Here is a 25,763-nt window from a genome sequence, read left to right as displayed (position 1 = left end):
ATTACAAGGTGCTGCTGCCCATGCGCCACCAGCTATTACGCTCAAAAATAGCTTCCTCCTGCCTGCATCAATTTGAAAAAAAAAATTGTACTTAATTTAGAGGTGTGCAAGACACATAATATAATGATAGAGAATAAGAGGAAGAAGAAGAAGATGATATAGAAGAAGAAGATATAGAAGAAGAAGATGAAGAAGATATAGAAGAAGATATAGAAGAAGAAGACGAAGAAGAAGAAGATATAGAAAACAAAGAAGAAGGAGATATAGAAGAAGGAGATATAGAAGAAGAAGAAGAAGATATAGAAGAAGAAGATGAAGACGACGTAAATGAAGACTTCCAACAACCATTTTGGACACACCTTCTCATGCAAACACTTTTCATGAAGTTAATTTACTATTTTTGATACCTTTTTTATAACTACTACATCACCACATAATCACTTGATGTTTTTCTTCATAAAAAGGTGGTTTCATGCATCATTGACCTCCAATACAAGTTTTAATAGCTATTTAAGGCCAGCTCGAATATTTTACTCGAATACAGACTCGGATATATATCCGAATATCAAACTTCGAGTTAATTCGGATAGTTTACTATCCGAATTCGACCAAACTCGAATAGGATAATGAGGTATCCGAGCAACACTGCTATGGTTGCATATTTAATGCATTTACATCCAATGCTGGACCTTGCATATATATTTTTGTAGTTGTTTTACTTCATAGTTGTTGTACTTCATTTTGTATAGTTGTTTTTATGCTAATTTTTAGCTTGAGCTGAGAGGTGAAATATTTTTGTTCTTGTACTGAGTCCCATCTGTGGACTATTGCTTCCAACTCACTGCAGTGACAGTGTGTGTGAGGATCTTCCGTCTGGATACACTTTCCCCAAGAGGCTTAAATGAAGATTTGGAGGTTCAAAGTTTCATATCCTAAAAAATCTTTCACAAGATATTGATAAGTGAAACAAATAGGGCCCCACAAATGTCATCAGGGTGTTATTTATTTATATTTTTTTTTAAAGAATGGCCCCGATTTTATAGAGTTTATGGTTGCATGTATGATATCGTTACATCGTTAGATATATAGTGTTTGATGATGCCCCTGTGATGAGGGTTTATTAATATGGTCTGGTGCATCTGATTTCAGGCCACTGTTTGCCGTTTTTATTGCAATATCCTAATGGTAATGTCATGACTTGAGGCCATCTCGATGCTGGTGTTTTGTAACTGATCCTATATAGATGTAATGTGAGTGTGCATGGCGTGCGCGTATGTATGTAGGTACGTGTATGCGTGTGGGGTGTGTGTGAACATACATGCAAGTATACAAAATATTTTGATGTATAGGTATATTCCACTTTTTAATATGATGGCTATGAATGCCACCTTTAAATTGCTGTATGAGTCTTTTTATGATGATTGGCTGCAGTATAGTCTGATGTGAACACTGGAGCTAGTGGTTCGTTTATAACTTGGAAGCCATGCACCCATTGTTGTTTTTAGGGTATATCGGATTATTGATTGAGAAGTATTAATAATATTCATTGTTATAACTCCTATCAATTGTCTGTCTCAGAGGTGCCTGGCTCTTCTACTGACCACATATGCTATTGCTCCATTGTTATTGCCTGATGAAGCGGGATCAATCCTGCGAAAAGCGTTGCATATTTGGAGTTCATAAATAAAATATATTGACTCTTTACTATAGTCGTTGTGTGTCTACTTGGAGGAGGTAAGTCCACCACTACCTCCTCTATTTACCAAGAATTTGATTTTTAAGCTCATTTAGCTTCCTTTTATCCTTTTGGCGCCTCTGTTCTGCTCCATAATCTTATGCATTATGTATTTGTTTAAAGTTATATATATTTCATGTTTTTCGGTCTGCTCATGAGCAGTGTAGTAGTATACATCTAAATATTTTAAATTGCATCTATTTTTGGGACATCTTCAGAAATCCTATAGAAATCTCTAGTGTGGATTGGTTAACACTGATTTATGTAGTATGCTTTTGTATTGAGGAATCAACTATAGATTATGTAGTGCCATCTAGTGTTAGAAATTGAGCATACATTTTAGTAGTAGCTTTATGCATTATAAGTGATGTAAGCAGTAGCAATATGTCACTTTTATCTGATTGTAGATATATATTTATACAATTTGCACCTCTTTCCTGTAATATTTAGGTATTTTAAATGTATCATGTGTGTTATACTTTAGAATGCAATCATCATCCAGATGGATATTTTTCATCCTGCATCTGAACCGCGGGTTATGTATGTAGATTAGATGATTTATGTTATTGGTTAGGCCAAGGGGGGTTTTCATTCTGTATTTTATATTGTTATACTGTATTGTAAGCTGACGGCTGGGTGTTGTGTGTAAACTTATGCAGCCGGCCTCATTGCTTTGCTTAGCGCGTTGCGCCTCTTTAGGGCAGTTCATCCATAGCTTTTAACTCTCGCCTATTGGCTGGGGAGGAGCTATGCCTCCACCCAGCCCGGCCCATATATTGTCCCACTGCACACTGGCTCCACAGGCCCTGATGAGTCCTATTGGATGAAATGGCGTAGGGCGGAGCCAGTGCGCGTTGCTGTCATTACACTTGAGGAATAGAGAGCTTGTGTAGTTTGTATGCTCCTGGGAAGGTTCACTGGCGGGACGCCGCGGTGTTTAAACTTACAGTGCCCCAGAGATCTAACATGCTCCTTATCTTTATGGATCCCTGTGGATGCCTGCTGGAATAAACTTTTATCTGTGGAATCATTCCTGGGTTATCCTTACTGGCTGGATGACAGCCCAAGCGCTAGATCCACCTGGTGTATGAGGTGCAACTATCTGGTGAGCCCCTGTCTGATTGATTGAGGATCCTGATGTTATGGTCACCGTGTGCTGCTGACCTTTTATTAGTTACTGTTACAGTATTGTGCTTTGGGAGCTTTGGGCTTTCTTTTCAGATATTGATCACTGTGGAGTGCACACTGGTATCGTTTTGTAGAAATGTATCATAACCAGGCCAGACCAACCAGACCAACTCCCCCCAGGCCACTGCCATGCCTCACCTTCCAGGCCTCTCCCACGCCCCACCCCCCCCTCACCTCTTCCATCCAGACTGTTCCAATGCACCCACCCTCCCTAACCTCCTTCACTCCTGCTTCCATTGAAGAGGTGAATCTATTGCTTGCCACTTCCCTGCCACCTCCTCCCCCCTCGACCCTGTCCCCTCTGACACCCTCCGCCCCCACTTCCCTGACCTTGCCCATGTCCTCACCTCCTTGTTCAACCTTTCCCTCTCCACCAGCACCTTCCCCTCAGCTTTTAAAGAGGCCACTGTACTCCCCCTGGTGAAAAAACCCTCACTCGACCCCTCCCTACCCTCCAACTACCGCCCAATCTCTCTCCTCCCTTTTGCCTCAAAGCTCCTCGAACGCCTGGTCCACAGATGCATCACGCACTACCTCAGCACCAACTCCCTACTTGACCCCCTACAATCTGGTTTCCGTCCTGCCCACTCAATAGAAACCGCTCTCGTCAAGGTAGTAAATGACCTTACCCTTGCTAAAGCTGAAGGAAACGACTCCATCCTGCTACTGCTTGACCTTTCCTCGGCATTAGATACAGTTGACCATCCCCTCCTCCTTCAATCCCTACAGTCCTTAGGGATTTGTGACAACACCCTTGCCTGGATCTCCTCATACCTCTCTAATCGCCACTTCACCACCTCTTTTAATGGTTCCTCCTCAACTCCCACACCCCTCTTGGTTGGAGTCCCCCAGGTCTCTGTTCTGGGCCCTCTACTGTTCTCAATTTACATCTCCTCTATTGGCAAAGTCATCTCCTCCCTGGGCTTCAAATACCACCTATATGCCGATGATACCCAAATCTATCTCCACACCCCCGATCTCTCCCCCTCCACTATGGACAAGGTCCAAGGTCTATGGAGCAGTATGAAATCCCAGACCATGGCTGCACAAAGCATCACAGAGGTGTGGTGTGGGGGAACCACAAGCACATATCCGAATGTCTATCAGAGGGAGTCCACAATGCTGAGAGACACATCTATATTATTAATGGCTGAACCAGTACATTGCAGCCAGGGCTTCCAGACCTTATTGAATGATGAGGCCGCCCCTCTCGCCAACCAGGCCAGTTTATGTAATGGGAGAGAAGTATTAGTCAGGTGCATCCTTAAAGTGAGACGGGGTTCAGGTGTTTTTTCCACTCTAGAGCAATGGACTTTTTGTCAAAAACGAACAACAGTCTAACCAAAAGTTTTTTATTCTTATTCAAGGACCACTCCTCTATCAATCCCAACAGACAAGAGGACACTACAAGAAGACTAAATTTAAAGCGGTATTAAACTATGACACAATATTCAATAAAAAGGTTTTTCCTACTTTTTATTTCCCATACAGTTATCATATTTGCTTTTGTGCACAAGTATTATTCATTGAGAAATTACAAATTCCCAAAGTTTATTTGCTCTGAAGCTGCCATTGCATTTTATTCATAACTGGTGTATTTATATACTGTCTCTGATCTGGATACATCAGAAGAAGTTTCAGCACTTCGAGAGAATGTTTACATTCCTCTCTTGCTACAGTTAAGTAAACACAAGATAATATTATCACCTCTTTGGATGCGGATCTTACTGCAGGGAGCTTTCTATTGAAAAAGTCCTGTGTTTAACTGTTTGAATGCTGTTCTGCTAAAAAAATGTAGTGGCATAGTATATGCAGTAAATAATCTTTTAGAGCAAAGAAGAAATGCTGGGTTCCAGACCACTGTAACTTTCAAGAAGGTCAATATTTTGTCCCAGAACGCTTGGATGAGCAGGCAGTCCCAAGTCATATGAGTACCCGGGCTATGACCACACCTCCAACTATCACCCCCCCCCCCCCCCCCCAAAAAAAAAATTGTTTTTTTTTTATCAGGAGTAAAGTATATCTGGTGAAACCTGCACGTTATCTCAACAGCAAATTACCGTGTTCATATATGTGTTCTCAAAGTCAGTGCACTCCTCCCCAGAAATCTCTTCTCCCCATCCTTCCCATAATGCCCTAGTCTTAGCTAGTCTATGAGAATTTTCATAGTCAGTAAGATTGGAGCAGAACCTGGATATACAGTGGTGTGAAAAACTATTTGCCCCCTTCCTGATTTCTTTTTCTTTTGCATGTTTGTCACACTTAAGGGCTCGTTTCCACTAGTGCGGCGTGCGTCTCGTAGACGCACGCCGGCACTGAGCGGGATCGCAGGCGATTCCCATCAGCCGTGCCATGCACGGCTATGGGAATCGCAGCCTCCGCCGCGAATTCTGTGCGGGTTTCCGGCCGAATCGCTACTGCAAGCGATTCGGCCGGCGGCGCCGTTGTCCCCTATGGCAGAGTTTCCCCGCGCGATTTGCCTGCGGGGAAACTCTGCGGATTCGCGGCCGTTTCCGCGAGAGTGGAAACGGGCCCTAAATGTTTCTGCTCATCAAAAACCGTTAACTATTAGTCAAAGATAACATAATTGAACACAAAATGCAGTTTTAAATGATGGTTTTTATTATTTAGTGAGGAAAAAAAACTCAAAACCTACATGGCCCTGTGTGAAAAAGTGATTGCCCCCCTTGTTAAAAAATAACTTAACTGTGGTTTATCACACCTGAGTTCAATTTCTGTAGTCACCCCCAGGCCTGATTACTGCCACACCTGTTTCAATCAAGAAATCACTTAAATAGGAGCTATCTGACACAGAGAAGTAGACCAAAAGCACCTCAAACGCTAGACATCAAGCCAAGATCCAAAGAAATTCAGGAACAAATGAGAACAAAAGTACTGTAATTGATCAGTCTGGTAAAGGTTATAAAGCCATTTCTAAAGCTTTGGGACTCCAGCGAACCACAGTGAGATCTATTATCCACAAATGGCAAAAACATGGAACAGTGATGAACCTTCCCAGGAGTGGCTGGCCGACCAAAATTACCCCAAGAGCGCAGAGAAAACTCATCCGAGAGGCCACAAAAGACCCCAGGACAACATCTAAAGAACTGCAGGCCTCCCTTGCCTCAATTAAGGTCAGTGTTCACAACTCCACCATAAGAAAGAGACTGGGCAAAAACGGCCTGTATGGCAGATATCCAAGGCGCAAACCACTTTTAAGCAAAAAGAACATTAAGGCTCATCTCAATTTTGCTAAAAAAACATCTCAATGATTGCCAAGACTTGTGGGAAAATACCTTGTGGACCGCCGAGACAAAAGTTGAACTTTTTGGAAGGTGCGTGTCCTGTAAAATCTGTCGTAGAAGTAACACAGCATTTCAGCAAAAGAACATCATACCAACAGTAAAATATGGTGGTGGTAGTGTGATGGTCTGGGGTTGTTTTGCTGCTTCAGGACCTGAAAGGCTTGCTGTGCTAGATGGAACCATGAATTCTACTGTCTACCAAAAAATCCTGAAGGAGAATGTCCGGCCATCTGTTCGTCAACTCAAGCTGAAGCGATCTTGGGTGCTGCAGCAGGACAATGACCCAAAAGACACCAGCAAATCCACCTCTGAATGGCTGAAGAAAAACAAAATGAAGACTTTGGAGTGGCCTAGTCAAAGCCTTGACCTGAATCCTATTGAGATGTTGTGGCATGACCTTAAAAAGGCAGTTCATGCTAGAAAACCCTCAAATAAAGCTGAATTACAACAATTCTGCAAAGATGAGTGGGCCAAAATTCCTCCAGAGCGCTGTAAAAGACTCGTTGCAAGTTATCGCAAACGCTTGATTGCAGTTATTGCTGCTAAGGGTGGCCCAACCAGTTATTAGGTTCAGGGGGCAATTTCTTTTTCACACAGGGCCATGTAGGTTTTGAGTTTTTTTGCTCACTAAATAATAAAAACCATCATTTAAAACTGCATTTTGTGTTCAATTATGTTATCTTTAACTAATGGTTAATGGTTTTTGATGAGCAGAAACATTTAAGTGTGACAAACATGCAAAAGAATAAGAAATCAGGAAAGGGGCAAATAGTTTTTCACACCACTGTAAGGCTTTCCAGCTCCTTATGTAGTAGCCAGCTTTCCACAGTGCCGGGACCAGGTCAGCAGTGACACCCCCACATTGGGCTGCAGCTGCATGCCTAAGGTGACAGTACCTGAAGCGGGAATGCCTAGGAAGGTGAAATTCCACTACCATTTGAGACCACGATTTACAATGATTATTATGGTACAGGTGGTGAATAAATCTACCCTCTCCCCTCCGGATCCAATATCCCACATCAATAAGGGAAGCAAATCCTGACAAATTCAGATTGCACCATAGTGGGGAACTCAGTGAACAGTTAGAACCATCCTCTCCGACTAATTTCCTCACTTAATGATAAAGTTTAAAGTGGAACCAAATTAAAAATAAAAGATTTTAGAAATGAAATCTATTTTCTAAATTATAATAATAAATAGCAGCCTTTTTTCAGCTGCATGATGACAAATAAAATATAAAGTATTTTACATTTATTGGAGGAACCCCTCCCTTCCTTTCATATTGCTGGGACAGAATCCGGCAAACTGGTGAAGGAGATAAAAAAACAAAAACACAGGCTGCTACTGATGATGTCACAGGGGAAGTGATCTCAGCTTGTGTGAGATTTCACATAGATGACACACCTGTGAGGGAGGGTAGCTGATGACAAACACACCCATGATCTAAAACCTCCTGCTAAGCTTAGAAGTAATGGCTGCCACCTGTATAACCCTAGTTATGAAAAGAGAAGGGTGAAAAGCATGCACTGAAATGCTCATAGGCTTGAAGGAGTGTTTATTTATCTTTGTATGTGTCAGAATGGTGCAACTAAATATTTTGAATTAAAAAAAATGCTTGGTTTGGGTCCGCTTTAACAGAGCTCAAAATCAAATCGCTAGGGATATCAAATCTAACCCAAAAAAGTTTTACAAGTACATCAACTCTAAAAAAAGAAAGGTTGACTGTATAGGACTCCTAAAGGATGAGGGTGGGAACTCAATGGTGGATGACCAAGGTAAGGCAGAGTTATTAAATGCTTTCTTTGCTTCTGTCTTCACAAAGGAAACAGCACTGTTGCAAATTACAGAGGCAGAAGAGTCTCAATCTTCTAACTGTAATATTAAATACTTAACGCAGGAAGAAGTGAAGGCAAGACTAAATAAATTAAAAATAGGTAAGGCACCTGGCCCGGATGGCATGCATCCTCGGGTCCTAAGGGAATTAAGTTCAGTTATAGATAAACCCCTTTATGTTATCTTTTGTGACTCTCTTTCAACTGGCAGAGTCCCAGTGGATTGGCTTACAGCCCACGTTTTCCCATTATTTAAGAAGGGCAAAAAATCATATCCAGGAAATTATAGACCTGTAAGCTTAACATCAGTTGTATGCAAACTATTTGAGGGGTTACTAAGAGATACTATACATGACTTCATAGTAGAAAATAATCTTATTTCTCAGCATCAACATGGGTTTACTAAAGACAGGTCCTGTTTGACTAACATGCTCAGCTTTTATGAGGTAGTGAACGCTAATATGGATATTGGAAATGCTGTAGATGTGATATACTTAGACTTTGCAAAGGCCTTCGACACTGTTCCCCACAAAAGTCTGGTGCAAAAGTTGAGGATGCAAGGACTGGGGAAGAGTCTGTGTGCATGGATAACTGGCTAATGGACAGAAAACAAAGAGTTGTGGTCAATGGATCGTACTCAAAATGGGAGACTGTTACCAGTGGGGTCCCACAGGGATCTGTACTGGGTCCAGTGCTCTTTAATTTATTTATTAATGACCTAGTAGATGCAGTAGTGAGCAATGTTGCTATTTTTGCAGATGATACAAAATTGTGCAGAATCATCAACTCTCAAGAAGATAGTGTCATATTGCAACAGGATCTGGATAGGATGGCTATATGGGCACATAAATGGCAGATGAAATTCAATGTTGAAAAATGTAAAGTCATGCATTTTGGTCGTACCAATGGTCTAGCACCATACAAAATAAATGGGATACAGTTGGGGACATCAAACTTGGAGAAGGACTTAGGAGTACTCATCGACAACAAGTTAAATAATCGTACTCAATGCCAAGCCGCTGCAGCTAAAGCTAACAACATTTTGGGATGCATTAAAAGGGAAATAAAAACTCGAGATGCTAGCATAATATTGCCCCTGTTTAACTCTCTAGTAAGGCCACATCTGGAATATGGAATTCAGTTCTGGGCACCACATTACAGAAAAGATATTGCAGTTTTAGAGCAGGTGCAGAGACGAGCAACAAAATTGATACGTGGGATGGAAGCTCTCGCTTACCAAGAAAGGTTAGATAAACTGGGTTTATTTAGTCTAGAGAAAAGACACCTTAGAGGAGATCTAATTAACATGTATATCTACATCAGAGGGCAATATAATAGCTTGGCGGATGAGCTTTTTGTCCCTAGGCCTTCTCAAAGGACTAGAGGACATGATCTGCGCATGGATAAAAAACGTTTTAGCCATTTATTTAGGAAAGGATTCTTACAGTAAGAGTGATTAAGATGTGGAATGCATTGCCACAGGAAATTGTTATGGCAAACTCTATACCTGCATTTAAAAGGGGCTTAGATGCATTCCTTGCGTTGAAAGACATCCATGGCTACAATTACTAGGTAATGCCTAATGATGTTGATCCAGGGATTTTATCTGATTGCCATCTGGAGTCGGGAAGGAATTTTTCCCTTTTGGGGCTAATTGGACCATGCCTTGTAAGGGTTTTTTCGCCTTCCTCTGGATCAACAGGGATATGTGAGGGAGCAGGCTGGAGTTGTACTTTGTACTGGTTCAACTCGATGGACGTATGTCTTTTTTCAACCAAAATAACTATGTAACTATGTAAGAGCATTTTCACACATCTATGCATTCAGAAGCAAATGCACCGTTTCTATAGATGACATCACGTAACGCCTCACAAGAGTATGAAACTGCTGAATGTTTAAGTTCCCTGTTTTCATGAAAAATATTTTTGCATACGTTGTATTTTACTGATGCGGTATTACCTTATGTCTTCTTATTCCTTTTTTCTAAAACAGGTCCCTATACAGTCACTATACCCAGTGGCTGGATAGTGTACTGGTGAAGGGCTCTGCCTCTGACACAGGAGACCAGGGTTTGAATCTTGGCTCTTCCTCTACAGCCAGCATCTATTTAGTGAGGAGACCTTGGGCAAGGCTCCCTAATACTGCTACTGCCTATAGAGCATGTCCTGGTGGCTGGAGCTCTAGCGCTTTGAGTCCACCAGCAGAGAAGTGTGATATAAATGGTCTATATGTCCCCCATTTTTATTTTTACCTGGTTTGGGTGCCTTTGACTAACTTTGAGGAGCTGTGCAGTGCCAGCAGGATTGTGGGAAGGTTTTTTTCTTAGCTACATATTATTATTATTATTTACTATTTATGTAACGCAGACATCTTCTACAGCGCTGTACAGAGTATATAGTCTGTTACTAGCTGTCCCTCCGAGGAGCTCACAATCTACTCCCTACTATAGTCATGGGTCTATGTATGTATTGTGTAGTAGTATATGTATCGTAGTCTAGGGCCAATTTAGGGGGAAGCCAATTAACTTATCTGTATGTTTTTGGGATGTGGGAGGAAACCAGAGTACCCGGAGGAAACCCACACAGACACAGGGAGAACATACAAACTCCTTGCAGATGTTGACCTGGCTGGGCTTCGAACCGGGGACCCAGCGTTGCAAGGCGAAAGCGCTAACCACTACGCCACTGTGCTGCCCATAAAGCTTATCTAAGCATGTAAATAACAAAGATCTTCCTATCGATAACATGAAGACTCTATGACCAAAAGAAGGTAATTAAATCTCCCCAAACCTTTGAAAAGTTTACACCAGTGGTTCTCAGACTGAGTGCTGTGAGTACTTTCCAGGGGAGCCGCAGCTTCCATCCCAATTACTGCCGTCTGTTCATTTGCTTTGCATTGGGGCTTACAGGGGGCTGGGGGGAGAGGCACACACTCCATACTCTCCACACGGTAGAAGAAAGGTTCCAGGTTCCTTTGGCTTTCTGTCAAAATGCCTATTAAATGCCAAGTAAACTCTCAACAAACGCACAATATATGGTAGCAGAGCGTTCAACCTGTAAGATGCCACAACCTGTAAGATGCCTGAGGTACGCTAGGGACCAACGCTTACAAACACTGGCAAATGCAAGTAAAAGAAACACTGGAAAAGAACACTTATGGTCAAACCATTTCCCACACTCAACACAAATGTCTCACAAGCAGTGATTTACGCCCGAAACATTTCCCACACTCAGCACATGAATAGGGCTTCTCACCAGTGTGAGATCTCTCATGTTTCACAAGGCTTCCTTTCTCTCCAAAACATTTCCCACACTCAGCACATGAAAAGGGCTTCTCACCTGTGTGGGATCTCTCATGTCTTAAAAGGTTTCCTTTACCTCCAAAACATTTCCCACATTCAGCACATGAATAGGACTTTTTACCAGTGTGACATCTCTCATGAGTGACAAGGCCTCCTTTCTGCCCAAAACATTTCCCACACTCAGCACATGAATAGGGCTTCTCACCAGTGTGTGTTCTCTCATGTCTGAAAAGGTTTCCTTTCTGTCCAAAACATTTCCCACACTCAGCACATGTATATGGCTTCTCACCTGTGTGAGATCTCTCATGTTTGACAAGGTCTCCTTTATGTCTAAAACCTTTCCCACACTCAGCACATGAATAGGGCTTCTCACCAGTGTGAGATCTCTCATGTATGACAAGGTTTCCTTTATGTCCAAAACATTTCCCACACTCAGCACACGAAAATGGCTTCTCACCTGTGTGGTATCTCTCATGTTTGACAAGACTTCCTCTCTCTCTAAAACATTTCCCACACTCAGGACATGAATAGGGCTTCTCACCTGTGTGAGATCTCTCATGTTTCACAAGACTTCCTCTCTCTCTAAAACATTTCCCACACTCAGCACATGAAAAGAGCTTCTCACCAGTGTGCATTCTCTCATGTCTGACAAGGGTTCCTTTCTGTCCAAAACATTTTCCACACTCAGCACACGAAAATGGCTTCTCACCAGTGTGTGTTCTCTCATGTTTGGCAAGGTCTCCTTTATGTCCAAAATATTTCCCACACTCAGCACACGAAAATGTCTTTTCACCAGTGTGAGATCTCTCATGAATGGCAAGATGTGATTTCCATAGAAAACATTTCCCACATGTGGAACAAGAATAAGACCCTCCAGCAGGGGAAGAGCTGTGCTGTGTATGAGGCCCCTCAGGGTTAGACAGGGGAGGGGAGTCTGGGGGAATATTTGGGGTAACCAGGATATCTGCAGGAGACTCTTGTCCAATCCCATCATCATCCGTTGTACAGTCTGTGGATACAGAGAGACGAGTCTCTGAGAGGTTCCTGATGCCGGGACTCCGCGCTGCAAATAGAGAAACATCATCACTTCCTGTTAGAGAATTCTGAGGGGAGGAACAATTATCAATAGGGAGGGTCAGTGAGCTGCTGATAATTCTAAAATGATGCAAAGATGATGCAGATTGGAAATGGGCCAGATGCAGCATCTGTGTAACTTTACATATAATTAGCAATATCTCAGAGTTATTGGCATGTCACTGACCATCGCTAGTTATCAGCCTGACAGAGAACTGCAGAAGGTTGTGCTCATTACAGGCGGCCAATCACATGACAATACCTTTCCTTGCATGCAAATTTTCTTTATCTTGAAATTTGGATGATAAAATAAATATCCTGAGAAATGTGATTAGCTGCATACAATTTGCATTATAGTTGCATTCAAGTACAGAGTTATTTGCATCTCATTGACCTCACTACATATAAAGCATTGGCCTCACATGGAAAAGCTGCAAATTGCTTGATGAGACAATGGAAGCAATGTTTTCCTCCTGTGACAACAGATCTATATGTAGTTATAGCAAGAGATCTGTGTTATGTTTGTAGACCAATGTGGTGTCACTTACACATTATTACCATTGTATCCTCCTGTCACCCATATGCCCCTTGTAATGTACCTTTATCTCTCTCTTGTTCCCATTTGTGCAAATAAAGATATTGTGACATTACACAACAAAAATTATAGGAGCTGCGAGGTAGAGGAATTATCCATTTATGCCATGGAGAGCCACAACCACTGATACTTCTGTAGCTGGGCATAAATACATACATATATATACTCCAATATACACAGTATAGCCATATATCTCCTCCCAGCCTTCTGTTCAATGAGGAGCCAAACTGCTGCACACTGCAGCTCCTATTGGACAGGAGATCAGTGGGGGCGGGGAAAGGGTGGGGCTAGAAATCACTGGACCCCCTGCAAAACTGGGAAATCCACTCCACATTTTTAACAAACCTGTGCTTCCTCTGCCCCTCCGGCCTCTGCACACACACACACATTTATTTCAGTGCCTCCTCTGTAACCACTTGAGCACCACAGTGATAAAACCCCCTAAAAACCAGGCTATTTTTACTGAAAAAGGCCACTGCAGCTTTAAGGCCAAGCTGCAGGGCCGCACACCTCAGCACACAAGTGATCCTCTCCCACTTTTCTCCTCACCAACAGCGCTTTCTGTTGGTGGGGTCTAATCGCCCCCCAGATGTTTGTTTCTTTGTTTACAAATATTTATGTTCATTTTTTTAAAATAAATATACATATTTTTCTTTATTTTTTCCCACCCTACCTCCCTCCTTCCCCCGGCCAGCCTATCACTGACGATCACTCTCTTGTGCCCCAGGGGGACAGCCGTGTCACACAGCTGTCCCCAGTACAGCGCTGCTGTAGATCGCAGAGCTGTACCATGTTAAAAGACGGCGTCGTCTAACAGTCTCCGATCACCACTGGGAGACTGGAGGAGGAGCGGAGCTCCGCCATTTTTGCAGAGATGCACGCGCATCCGCCCATCTGCCGCCGCGGTCCCACCCATTGGCATAAAGCAGTCATTAGGTAGTTAAATGCTTCCTTTGTGAACGTCAGGCTTATACCCCCGTTAAAGAAATCAATATTTTTTGTAATTATGTCACACAGGTTCTGCCATAAAAGCTACCGTGATTATGTGATTATTATTATATTATTAGGATCATGTGCAGTGCGTCTTCCTAACCCGGGTATGTTACAGTTGGTGGTACCACCACTGGTGGTGGTGATCCATTAACCCCTCTTCGAGTGCACAGTGGGGGATGGTAACAGTGGGGGATGGAGAGGGAGAGGGCTTCCAAGAATACCCCAAAGACGACCCAAGCAAGTGGCCATGGAGTTTTTTACACTGTGAGAGAAATGCTGGGCTAGAGGTAGAGGGTGTTTATATTTCACCCAGTTTTCTCTCTTATATATTAAGCATCAGGGCAAGCAAGTCAGCAGTGAAAGAGAGTTTTCTCACTGCATTTGGCTTTTGGAAAAGCCAGTGAAAGGAGCCCTGGAGTGAATGGAAGTGAGCGGCAGGGGCCACAGACAATGCAGATAACATGCGCCCCAAAGACTGAATGCAGATAACATCCCCCCCACAGAGTGAATGCAGATAACATGTCCCCTACAGACTGAATGCAGATAACACGCCCCCCACAGACTGAATGCAGATAACACGCCCCCCACAGACTGAATGCAGATAACATGCCCCCCCCCCCCACACAGACTGAATGCAGATAACATGCCCCCCCCCCACACACACACACAGACTGAATGCAGATAACATGCCGCCCACAGACTGAATGCAGATAACACGCCCCCCACAGACTGAATGCAGATAACATGCCTCCCACAGACTGAATGCAGATAACATTCCCTCCACAAACTGAATGCAGATAACATGCCCCCCACAGACTGAATGCAGATAACATGCCCCCCACAGACTGAATGCAGATAACACTGAGGGGTTACTAAGAGACACTATACATGACTTCATAGTAGAAAATAATCTTATTTCTCAGCATCAGCATGGGTTTACTAAAGACAGGTCCTGTTTGACTAACATGCTCAGCTTTTATGAGGTAGTGAATGCTAATATGGATATTGGGAAAGCTGTAGATGTGATATACTTGGACTTTGAAAAGGCCTGACGGTAGTGAATGCTAATATGGATATTGGGAAAGCTGTAGATGTGATATACTTGGACTTTGCAAAGGCCTTCGACACTGTTCCCCACAAAAGTCTGGTGCAAAAGTTGAGGATGCAAGGACTAGGGAAGAGTCTGTGTGCATGGATAGGGAACTGGCTAATGGACAGAACACAAAGAGTTGTGGTCAATGGATCGTACTCAAAATGGGAGACTGTTAGCAGTGGGGTCCCACAGGGGTCTGTACTGGATCCAGTGCTCTTCAATTTATTTATTAATGACCTAGTAGATGCAGTAGTGAGCAATGTTGCTATTTTTGCAGATGATACAAAATTGTGCAGAATCATCAACTCTCAGGAAGATAGTGTCATATTGCAACAGGATCTGGATAGGATGGCTATATGGGCATATAAATGGCAGATGAAATTCAATGTTGAAAAATGTAAAGTCATGCATTTTGGTCGTACCAATGGTCTAGCACCATACAAAATAAATGGGATACAGTTGGGGACATCAAACTTGGAGAAGGACTTAGGAGTACTCATCGACAACAAGTTAAATAATCATACTCAATGCCAAGCCACTGCAGCTAAAGCTAACAAAATTTTGGGATGCATTAAAAGGGAAATAAAAATTCGAGATGCTAGCATAATATTGCCCCTGTTTAACTCTCTAGTAAGGCCACATCTGGAATATGGAATTCAGTTCTGGGCACCACATTACAAAAAAGATATTGCAGTTTTAAAGCAGGTGCAGAGACGAGCAACAAAATTGATACGTGGGATGGAAGGTCTCGCTTACCAAGAAAGGTTAGATAAACTGGGTTTATTTAGTCTAGAGAAAAGACGCCTTAGAGGGGATCTAATTAACATGTATAAATACATCAGAGGGCAATATAATAGCTTGGCGGATGAGCTTTTTGTCCCTAGGCCTTCTCAAAGGACTAGAGGACATAATCTGCGCATGGAGGAAAAACGGTTTAGCCATTTATTTAGGAAAGGGTTCTTTACAGTAAGAGTGATTAGGATGTGGAATGCATTGCCACAGGAAGTCGTTATGGCAAACTCTATACCGGCATTTAAAGGAGGCTTAGATGCTTTCCTTGCGTTGAAAGACATCCATGGGCTACAATTACTAGGTAATGCCTAATGATGTTGATCCAGGGATTTTTATCTGATTGCCATCTGGAGTCGGGAAGGAATTTTTCCCTTTTGGGGCTAATTGGACCATGCCTTGTAAGGGTTTTTTCGCCTTCCTCTGGATCAACAGGGATATGTGAGGGAGCAGGCTGGAGTAGTACTTTGTACTGGTTGAACTCGATGGACGTATGTCTTTTTTCAACCAAAATAACTATGCAACTATGTAACATGCCCCCCCACCCCCACAGACTGAATGCAGATAACATGCCCCCCACCCCCACAGACTGAATGCAGATAACATGCCCCCCACCCCCACAGACTGAATGCAGATAACATGCTCCCCACAGACTGAATGCAGATAACATGCCCCCCACAGACTGGATGCAGATAACATGCTCCCCACAGACTGAATGCAGACAACATGCTCCCCACAGACTGAATGCAGACAACATGCTCCCCACAGACTGAATGCAGACAACATGCTCCCCACAGACTGAATGCAGATAACATGCCCCCTTCACAGACTGAATGCAGATAACATGCCCCCTCAGACTGAATGCAGATAACATGCTCCCCACAGACTGAATTCAGATAACATGCTCCCCACAGACTGAATGCAGATAACATGCCCCTCACAGACTGAATGCAGATAACATGCTCCCCACAGACTGAATGTAGATAACATGCTCCCCACAGACTGAATGCAGATAGCATGCTACCCACAGACTGAATGCAGATAGCATGCTACCCACAGACTGAATGCAGATAACATGCCCCCCACAGACTGAATGCAGATAACATACCCCCCACAGACTGAATGCAGATAACATGCTCCCCACAGACTGAATGCAGATAACATGCCCCCCACAGACTGAATGCAGATAACATGCCCCCCCACAGACTGAATGCAGATAACATGCCTCCCACAGACTGAATGCAGATAACATGCCTCCCACAGACTGAATGCAGATAACATGCCCCCCACAGACTGAATGCAGATAACATGCCCCCCACAGACTGAATGCAGATAACATGCCCCCCACAGACTGGATGCAGATAACATGCCCCCCACAGACTGAATGCAGATCACATGTCCCCCACAGACTGAATGCAGATAACATTCCCCCCACAGACTGAATGCAGATAACATGCCCCCCACAGACTGAATGCAGATAACAGGCCCCCACAGACTGAATGCAGATAACAGGCCCCCACAGACTGAATGCAGATAACAGGCCCCCACAGACTGAATGCAGATAACAGGCCCCCACAGACTGAATGCAGATAACATGCCCCTTACCCCCACAGACTAGATGCAGATAACATGCCGCCACCCCCCCCCCCCCCCCCCCAGACTGAATGCAGATCACATGTCCCCCACAGACTGAATGCAGATAACATTCCCCCCACAGACTGGATGCAGATAACATGCCCCCCACAGACTGAATGCAGATCACATGTCCCCCACAGACTGAATGCAGATAACATTCCCCCCACAGACTGAATGCAGATAACATGCCCCCCACAGACTGAATGCAGATAACAGGCCCCCACAGACTGAATGCAGATAACAGGCCCCCACAGACTGAATGCAGATAACAGGCCCCCACAGACTGAATGCAGATAACAGGCCCCCACAGACTGAATGCAGATAACATGCCCCTCACCCCCACAGACTGGATGCAGATAACATGCCGCCACCCCCCCCCCCCAGACTGAATGCAGATAACATGCCCCCCCCCCCCCCCACACACACACACACACACAGACTGAATGCAGATAACATGCCCCCCCCCCCACAGACTGAATGCAGATAACATGCCCCCCCCCACAGACTGAATGCAGATAACATGCCCCCCACCCCCCCCCCCCCCCACAGACTGAATGCAGATAACATGCCCCCCACCCCCACAGACTGAATGCAGATAACATGTCCCCCACAGACTGAATGCAGATAACATCCCCCCCACAGACTGAATGCAGGTAACATGCTCCCCACAGACTGAATGCAGATCACATGCCTCCCACAGACTGAATGCAGATAACATGCCCCCCACAGACTGAATGCAGATAACACCCCCCCACAGACTGAATGCAGATAACACCCCCCCCCACAGACTGAATGCAGATAACATGCCTCCACAAATCAAAAGGAGTAAAACCATGGAACAAGAGCCAGTTAAAGAGTAACTGTCGGGCATAAAATCAAAATTCAATAAATGTTTTATTTTTATCTGGTAAACAAGTAATAAGGATGCTAATCAGGCAATCCAAAAGTTAAAATCACTATTAATTTTCTTGTTGATAAATTATCATTCCCCAGTTTACCTGACTCTTATTTGGTACACAGAAAATTTGGTACACAAAAGAGAAGTTGCAGGGCATGCTGGGTATTTTTTGCTTCTCTACTTCCCCTCAGACTTAACTAATGCAGCCTGATTGGCTGAAGCCTCTTTCCCTCCTGTTTTCCCCTCCCAAACCACTGTTCCTCTCTGATTGGCCAAAATTTCTCAGGCTGCACCAATGGACTTTCTATAGTGAAGGGCGGGCAAATCAGGCAGAGGAGATTAAGGGCAGATATTACATCACGACTGGCTTCAAAATAGCCACAGTAAATATGGAAACTGTCTAGAATAGGATTCTCTACTTTAGCTTTATAAAATTCACAGGAATCATAAACGTGGACAGTGCAATACATCTGTTATGTAAGTAGAGCAAGTATTTATCTACTTACAGTGGGTTGCAAAAGTATTCGGCCCCCTTGAAGTTTTCCACATTTTTTTCATATTACTGCCACAAACATGAATCAATTTTATTGGAATTCCACGTGAAAGACCAATACAAAGTGGTGAAAATCATACATGATTCCAAACATTTTTTTTACAAATAAATAACTGCAAAGTGGTATGTGCATAATTATTCGGCCCCCTTTGATCTGAATGCAGTCAGTTGCCTATAGACATTGCCTGATGAGTGCTAATGACTAAATAGAGTGCACCTGTGTGTAATCTAATGTCAGTACAAATACAGCTGCTCTGTGAGGGCCTCAGAGGGTGTCTAAGAGAATATTGGGAACAACAACACTGTGAAGTCCAAAGAACACACAAGACAGGTCCAAGACCAGTCAGGGATCAAGTTATTGAGAAATTTAATGCAGGCTTAGGCTACAAAAAGATTTCCAAAGCCTTGAACATCCCAAGGAGCACTGTTCAAGCGATCATTCAGAAATGGAAGGAGTATGGCACAACTGTAAACCTACCAAGACAAGGCCATCCACCTAAAACTCACAGGCCGAACAAGGAGAGTGCTGATCAGAAATGCAGTCAAGAGGCCCATGGTGACTCTGGACGAGCTGCAGAGATCTATAGCTCAGGTGGGAGACTCTGTCCATAGGACAACTATTAGTCATGCACTGTACAAAGTTGTCCTTTAAGGAAGAGTGGCAAGAAAAAAGGCATTGTTAACAGAAAGCATAAGAAGTCCCGTTTGCAGTTTGCCACAAGCCATGTGGGGGACACAGCAACCCATGTGGAAGAAGGTGCTCTGGTCAGATGAGACCAAAATGGAACTTTTTGGCCAAAATGCAAAACGCTATGTGTGGCAGAAAACTAACACTGCACTGAACACACCATCCCCACTGTCAAACATGGTGGTGGCAGCATCATGCTCGGGGGGGGGGGGGGGGGGGGGGGGGTGCATCTCTTCAGCAGGGACAGGGAAGCTGGTCAGAGTTGATGGGAAGACGGATGGAGCCAAATACAGGGCAAACATGGAAGAAAACCTCTTGGAGACTGCAAAAGACTTGAGACTGCGGCGGAGGTTCACCTTCCAGCAGGACTATGACCCTAAACATAAAGCCAGGGCAACAATGGAATGGTTTAAAACAAAACATATCTATGTGTTAGAATGGCCCAGTTAAAGTCCAGATCTAAATCCAATCGAGAATCTGTGGCAAGATCTGAAAACTGCTGTTCACAAACGCTGTCCATTTAATCTGACTGAGCTGGAGCTGTTCTGCATAGAAGAATGGGCAAGGATTTCAGTCTCTAGATGTGCAAAGCTGGTAGAGACATACCCTAAAAGACTGGCAGCTGTAATTGCAGCAAAAGGTGGTTCTACAAAGTATTGACTCAGTGGGCCGAATAATTACGCACACCCCACTTTGCAGTTATTGATTTGTAAAAAAATGTTTGGAATGATGTATGATTTTCGATCCACTTCTCACATGTACACCACTTAGTATTGGTCTTTCATGTGGAATTCCAATAAAATTGATGCATGTTTGTGGAAGTAATGTGACAAAATGTGGAAAACTTCAAGGGGGCCGAATACATTTGCAACCCACTGTATATATTTGTATTTTTTTCCTGAGATAGTATGGCTAACAGCTCCTCTTTAAGGAAGGTTCATAAACTAGAGCCCATACTGTATAGAAGCCTCTGCTTTTCCCCTCTCCTCTGCCCACAGAGCTGCAGGTTTCTGTTGGTTATTCATATGTCCCCAGCCATGCAATGCATGCTGGAGATGAGTGATGGCATGCCTCTCACATCCCCAGCATGCATAGCGCAGCCAGGGACATATAAATTATCGGTGGATACTGTGAGGGGTAGAAAAAGGGGAGCGGGAGGACACCGGGAGCCCGATCTGGTGTATTATCGTAGGTAACCAAGGTAAGTATAAAAATATTCAATATACTCACAAGGCCGGGTTGCACATTGCAACCTGGTAGATTCGCATGTGGGGAAGTACCGTCCCCACTCGGCCTTGTGATTTGGCTTGGTTGGTCGCAACTCCTTGAAAGAAAACACCCTCTGGGTATTTGACCCTCAAGCTGGAGGGAACAGGACAATGACGGAGAGTAGGAGGCGCCCTAGGGTACTCATAAGATAGTTGTTAAACCACTATGTCAGAAAATCCCCTATAGGGGTATATATCTAATAAACAAAAAAAGGTATGGATAGATCCTACCTTATAAACAGTTCACTCAGGGTATAGTAAGAAGAAATAACTTTAATGTGGCACTTTTAAATTGACTATTGACTATTGACTAGTCAATTTAAAAGTGCCACATTAAAGTTATTTTCTTCTTACTATACCCTGAGTGAACTGTTTATAAGGTAGGATCTATCCATACCTTTTTTTGTTTATTAGATATATACCCCTATAGGGGATTTTCTGACATAGTGGTTTAACAACTATCTTATGAGTACCCCTAGGGCGCCTCCTACTCTCCGTCAATATAAATTATCGGGAACATGTGGCTCTGTGGAAGGGGAGAGCACCACTAATAGTCCTCTATTGGCCCTGGGGGACGGGGCCTCACAAAAATGCTACCCCTCCCACACACAGGTGTTTCACCCCCCTCCCTCCCACACACAGGTGTTTCACCCCCTCCCTCCCTCCCACACACAGGTGTTTCACCCCCTCCCTCCCTCCCACACACAGGTGTTTCACCCCCCTCCCTCCCACACACAGGTGTTTCACCCCCCTCCCACACACAGGTGTTTCATCACCCTCCCCCCCACACACACAGGTGTTTCACCCCCTCTCCCTCCCACATACAGGTGTTTCACGCCCCCCTCCCTCCCCCACACAGGTGTTTCACCCCCCCTCCCTCCCACACAGGTGTTTCACCCCCCTCCCTCCCTCCCACACACAGGTGTTTCACCCCCTCCCTCCCTCCCACACACAGGTGTTTCACCCCCCTCCCTCCCCACACACAGGTGTTTCACCCTCCCCCCTCCCATGCACAGGTGTTTCACCCTCCCCTTCCCACACACAGGTGTTTCACCCTCCCACTCCCCAAACACAGGTGTTTCACCCCCTCCCTCCCTCCATCACACAGGTGTTTCTCCCCCATACAACTGCGCCAACCCCCTCCCACACACAGTGTTTCACCCCCTCCCTCCCTCCCACACACAGGTGTTTCACCCCCTCCCTCCCTCCCACACACAGGTGTTTCACCCCCTCCCTCCCTCCCACACACAGGTGTTTCACCCCCCCTCCCTCCACACACAGGTGTTTCACCCCCCTCCCTCCCACACACAGGTGTTTCACCCCCCCCTCCCACACACAGGTGTTTCACCTCCCCCCCACACACACAGGTGTTTCACCCCCTCTCCCTCCCACATACAGGTGTTTCACGCCCCCCTCCCTCCCACACACAGGTGTTTCACCCCCCCCTCCCTCCCACACACAGGTGTTTCACCCCCCCTCCCTCCCTCCCACACACAGTGTTTCACCCCCTCCCTCCCTCCACACACAGGTGTTTCACCCCCCCTCCCTCCCTCCCACACACAGGTGTTTCACCCCTCCCCCTCCCACACACAGGTGTTTCACCCCCTCCCTCCCACACACAGGTGTTTCACCCCCTCCCTCCCACACACAGGTGTTTCACCCCCCTCCCTCCACACACAGGTGTTTCACCCCCTCCCCTCCCACACACAGGTGTTTCACCTCCCCCCCCTCCCACCACCGCACAGGTGTTTCACCCTCCCCTTCCCACACACAGGTGTTTCACCCTCCCACTCCCACACACAGGTGTTTCACCCCCTCCCTCCCACACACAGGTGTTTCACCCCCTCCTCCCCCCCATACACAGGTGTTTCACCCCCCTCCCTCCCACACACAGGTGTTTCAACCCCCCCCCCCCCTCCCTCCCACACACAGGTGTTTCACCCCCCCCCCTCCCTCCCACACACAGGTGTCTTCACCCCCCCCCCCTCCCACACACAGGTGTTTCACCCCCCCCCCCCCCTCCCTCCCACACACAGGTGTTTCACCCCCACTCCCCCTTACACACAGGTGTTTCACCCCCCCTCCCTCCTACACACAGATGTTTCACCTTCCTCCCTCCCACACACAGGTGTTTCACCCTCCCCCTCCTACACACAGGTGTTTCACCCCCCCTCCTTCCCACACACAGGTGTTTCACCCCCCCTCACTCCCACACACAGGTGTTTCACCCCCCCCCTCCCTCCCTCCCACACACAGGTGTTTCACCCCCCCTACCTCCCACACACAGGTGTTTCACCTCCCTCCATCCCAAACACAGGTGTTTCACCCCCCTCCATCCCAAAACACAGGTGTTTCACCCCCCTCCATCCCAAACACAGTTTTTTCACCCCCCTCCCCCCCCAAACACAAGTGTTTCAACCCCCCTCCCTCCCAAACACAAGTGTTTCTGTCAGAGGCGCTCAGTGTTGATGATACTAGCAGAAGCTGTTTACTCCTATCTGTTATTGCCTGATGAAGCGGGCCTGTACCCCACGAAACGTGTTGCACTTTATTTGACGTATCCAATAAAATTGTTTTGCTGAAAATCCACAGTCGTATGTTCTGCTTGGAGGAGGTAAGTCCACCACTACCTCCTCTATTACCAAGATGGGTTCTTAAGTTCTTTTAGTGTTTTTTTATCCTGTTGGCGCCTTTGTTGTCCTATTATCTACATCAAGTCCACCCTTGGTGGAGGGTTGTACCCTTCCTTATTCTACTACAGAGAGCGACTTTTTAATCCTGAGTGGGGTCAGGACAATCTCCCCACCTGCTCTGACAGTGGTTACCTAATTGGTAACCCTGGTTTGTGAGTATTAAATTAATATTATTACTCTTCCATTTATACATTATCAGTACATACTACACTATATTGGGCTCTTGGTGTTCTTGGGAATAATAAGAAATATCGGGCTGGTGGGGTGAGAGGACTTGGGGATCGGATGGTGCCCAAAAAAGGTTAACATATGGTAACATAAGCTGAGTATCTTCTTATGGCAGAAGGGACTTTTGTTTTATGCTTATTTGTCTCCTCTTCTACTTTTATGATTGGCAAATGGAAGGAGTAGATATGGATACAATATACAGTGATACGGTGATGGCGATCTGTTGAATAATATAGGGGCATAGGTGTATGAGTCAGAATTCATTGTAATAACCTGGACATATTTTTTTTTACAGTAGCATTGTTTATTTTATTTATTTTAAAACTATAGGGTGTGGAAAGTAATTACTGAAAACAACTATCGCCAAAAGAAGCATAATTTGTATAGGAAAAAAAAACAAGCTATAGATCATTAAGCAGTAGTAAAGTTATTGCCAAATGAATGGGAGGAGTGCTGACAAGGGAAAATGGCTCCTTGTGGTAAGGGTAAAATAGCCTGTGGCGTTAAGTAGTTAAATAAGCATGCAGCGTCCATGTGCGCTCACCGCCTGACCAGTCCCGCCCATTGGAGTGCGTCAGCCTGTCTCCTGCGTCAGCCTGTCTCCTGCGTCAGCCTGTCTCCTGCGTCAGCCTGTCTCCTGCGTCAGCCTGTCTCCTGCGTCAGCCTGTCTCCTGCATCAGCCTGTCTCCTGCATCAGCCTGTCTCATGCATCAGCCTGTCTCATGCATCAGCCTGTCTCATGCATCAGCCTGTCTCATGCATCAGCCTGTCTCATGCATCAGCCTGTCTCCTGCATCAGCCTGTCTCCTGCATCAGCCTGTCTCCTGCATCAGCCTGTCTCATGCATCAGCCTGTCTCATGCAGTCTCCTGCATCAGCCTGTCTCCTGCGTCAGCCTGTCTCATGCGTCAGCCTGTCTCATGCGTCAGCCTGTCTCCTGCGTCAGCCTGTCTCCTGCGTCAGCCTGTCTCCTGCGTCAGCCTGTCTCCTGCGTCAGCCTGTCTCCTGCGTCAGCCTGTCTCCTGCGTCAGCCTGTCTCCTGCGTCAGCCTGTCTCCTGCGTCAGCCTGTCTCCTGCGTCAGCCTGTCTCCTGCGTCAGCCTGTCTCCTGCGTCAGCCTGTCTCCTGCGTCAGCCTGTCTCCTGCGTCAGCCTGTCTCCTGCATCAGCCTGTCTCATGCATCAGCCTGTCTCATGCATCAGCCTGTCTCCTGCATCAGCCTGTCTCCTGCATCAGCCTGTCTCCTGCATCAGCCTGTCTCATGCAGTCTCCTGCATCAGCCTGTCTCCTGCATCAGCCTGTCTCATGCAGTCTCCTGCATCAGCCTGTCTCCTGCATCAGCCTGTCTCCTGCATCAGCCTGTCTCCTGCATCAGCCTGTCTCCTGCATCAGCCTGTCTCCTGCATCAGCCTGTCTCCTGCATCAGCCTGTCTCATGCAGCACAGGGCCACAGATTGCAGTTTGCAATTTACTCATATAAAGTTACATAAAGTTACAAAACAGCATCCCAGAAAAAGGTTTTGATGTTTCCAATTCCCTCGTGTGATATAATTATTACTTTCCACTCAGGCTAAGCCAGAAATAGCCAAGCCCAATAGGGTCTGCATTACTGTGCAGGCGGCTGGCACCTGTGTAGTAGATCGGACCCCATCGGGATTGGCTATTTCCACTTGAGCCAAACAGAAAGCGGCTACTGCGCCTGCACTGGATCCCTGAAGGTAAATATTGCCACACCTGCGCAGTGATTGTCAGGGGAATTTTCAGGGGAGCCAGCGGTGATTCCCTGAGGCTACAGAGGACAGGGGTAACCTCATTAGGATCCTGAGGCCTCCCCCTCCCAAGGTAAATACTCCATAGAGGCTGTTTTTTTTTTGGGGGGGGGGGGGGGGGGGGGGGG

At 45.4% G+C, this 25,763-nt stretch overlaps 1 protein-coding gene across 1 annotated transcript in view; it reads right to left on the bottom strand.

Moving 5' to 3' along the window:
• Nucleotides 1–9,340: 9,340 nt before the first annotated feature.
• LOC137535304 (zinc finger protein 572-like) overlaps nucleotides 9,341–25,763 on the bottom strand; it is a 26,728-nt gene continuing 10,305 nt past the window's right edge. Inside the window, exon 6 of the mRNA XM_068257135.1 lies at nucleotides 9,341–12,424. Within this exon, the coding sequence (XP_068113236.1) occupies nucleotides 11,238–12,424 (1,187 nt within the window). The 3' untranslated portion in view covers nucleotides 9,341–11,237. The remainder of the gene's footprint in view (nucleotides 12,425–25,763) is intronic.

The sequence above is a fragment of the Hyperolius riggenbachi genome, chromosome 10, assembly GCF_040937935.1.
Source record: "Hyperolius riggenbachi isolate aHypRig1 chromosome 10, aHypRig1.pri, whole genome shotgun sequence".
NCBI lineage: Eukaryota > Metazoa > Chordata > Amphibia > Anura > Hyperoliidae > Hyperolius > Hyperolius riggenbachi.
This window is presented reverse-complemented; position numbering and strand designations above follow the sequence as displayed.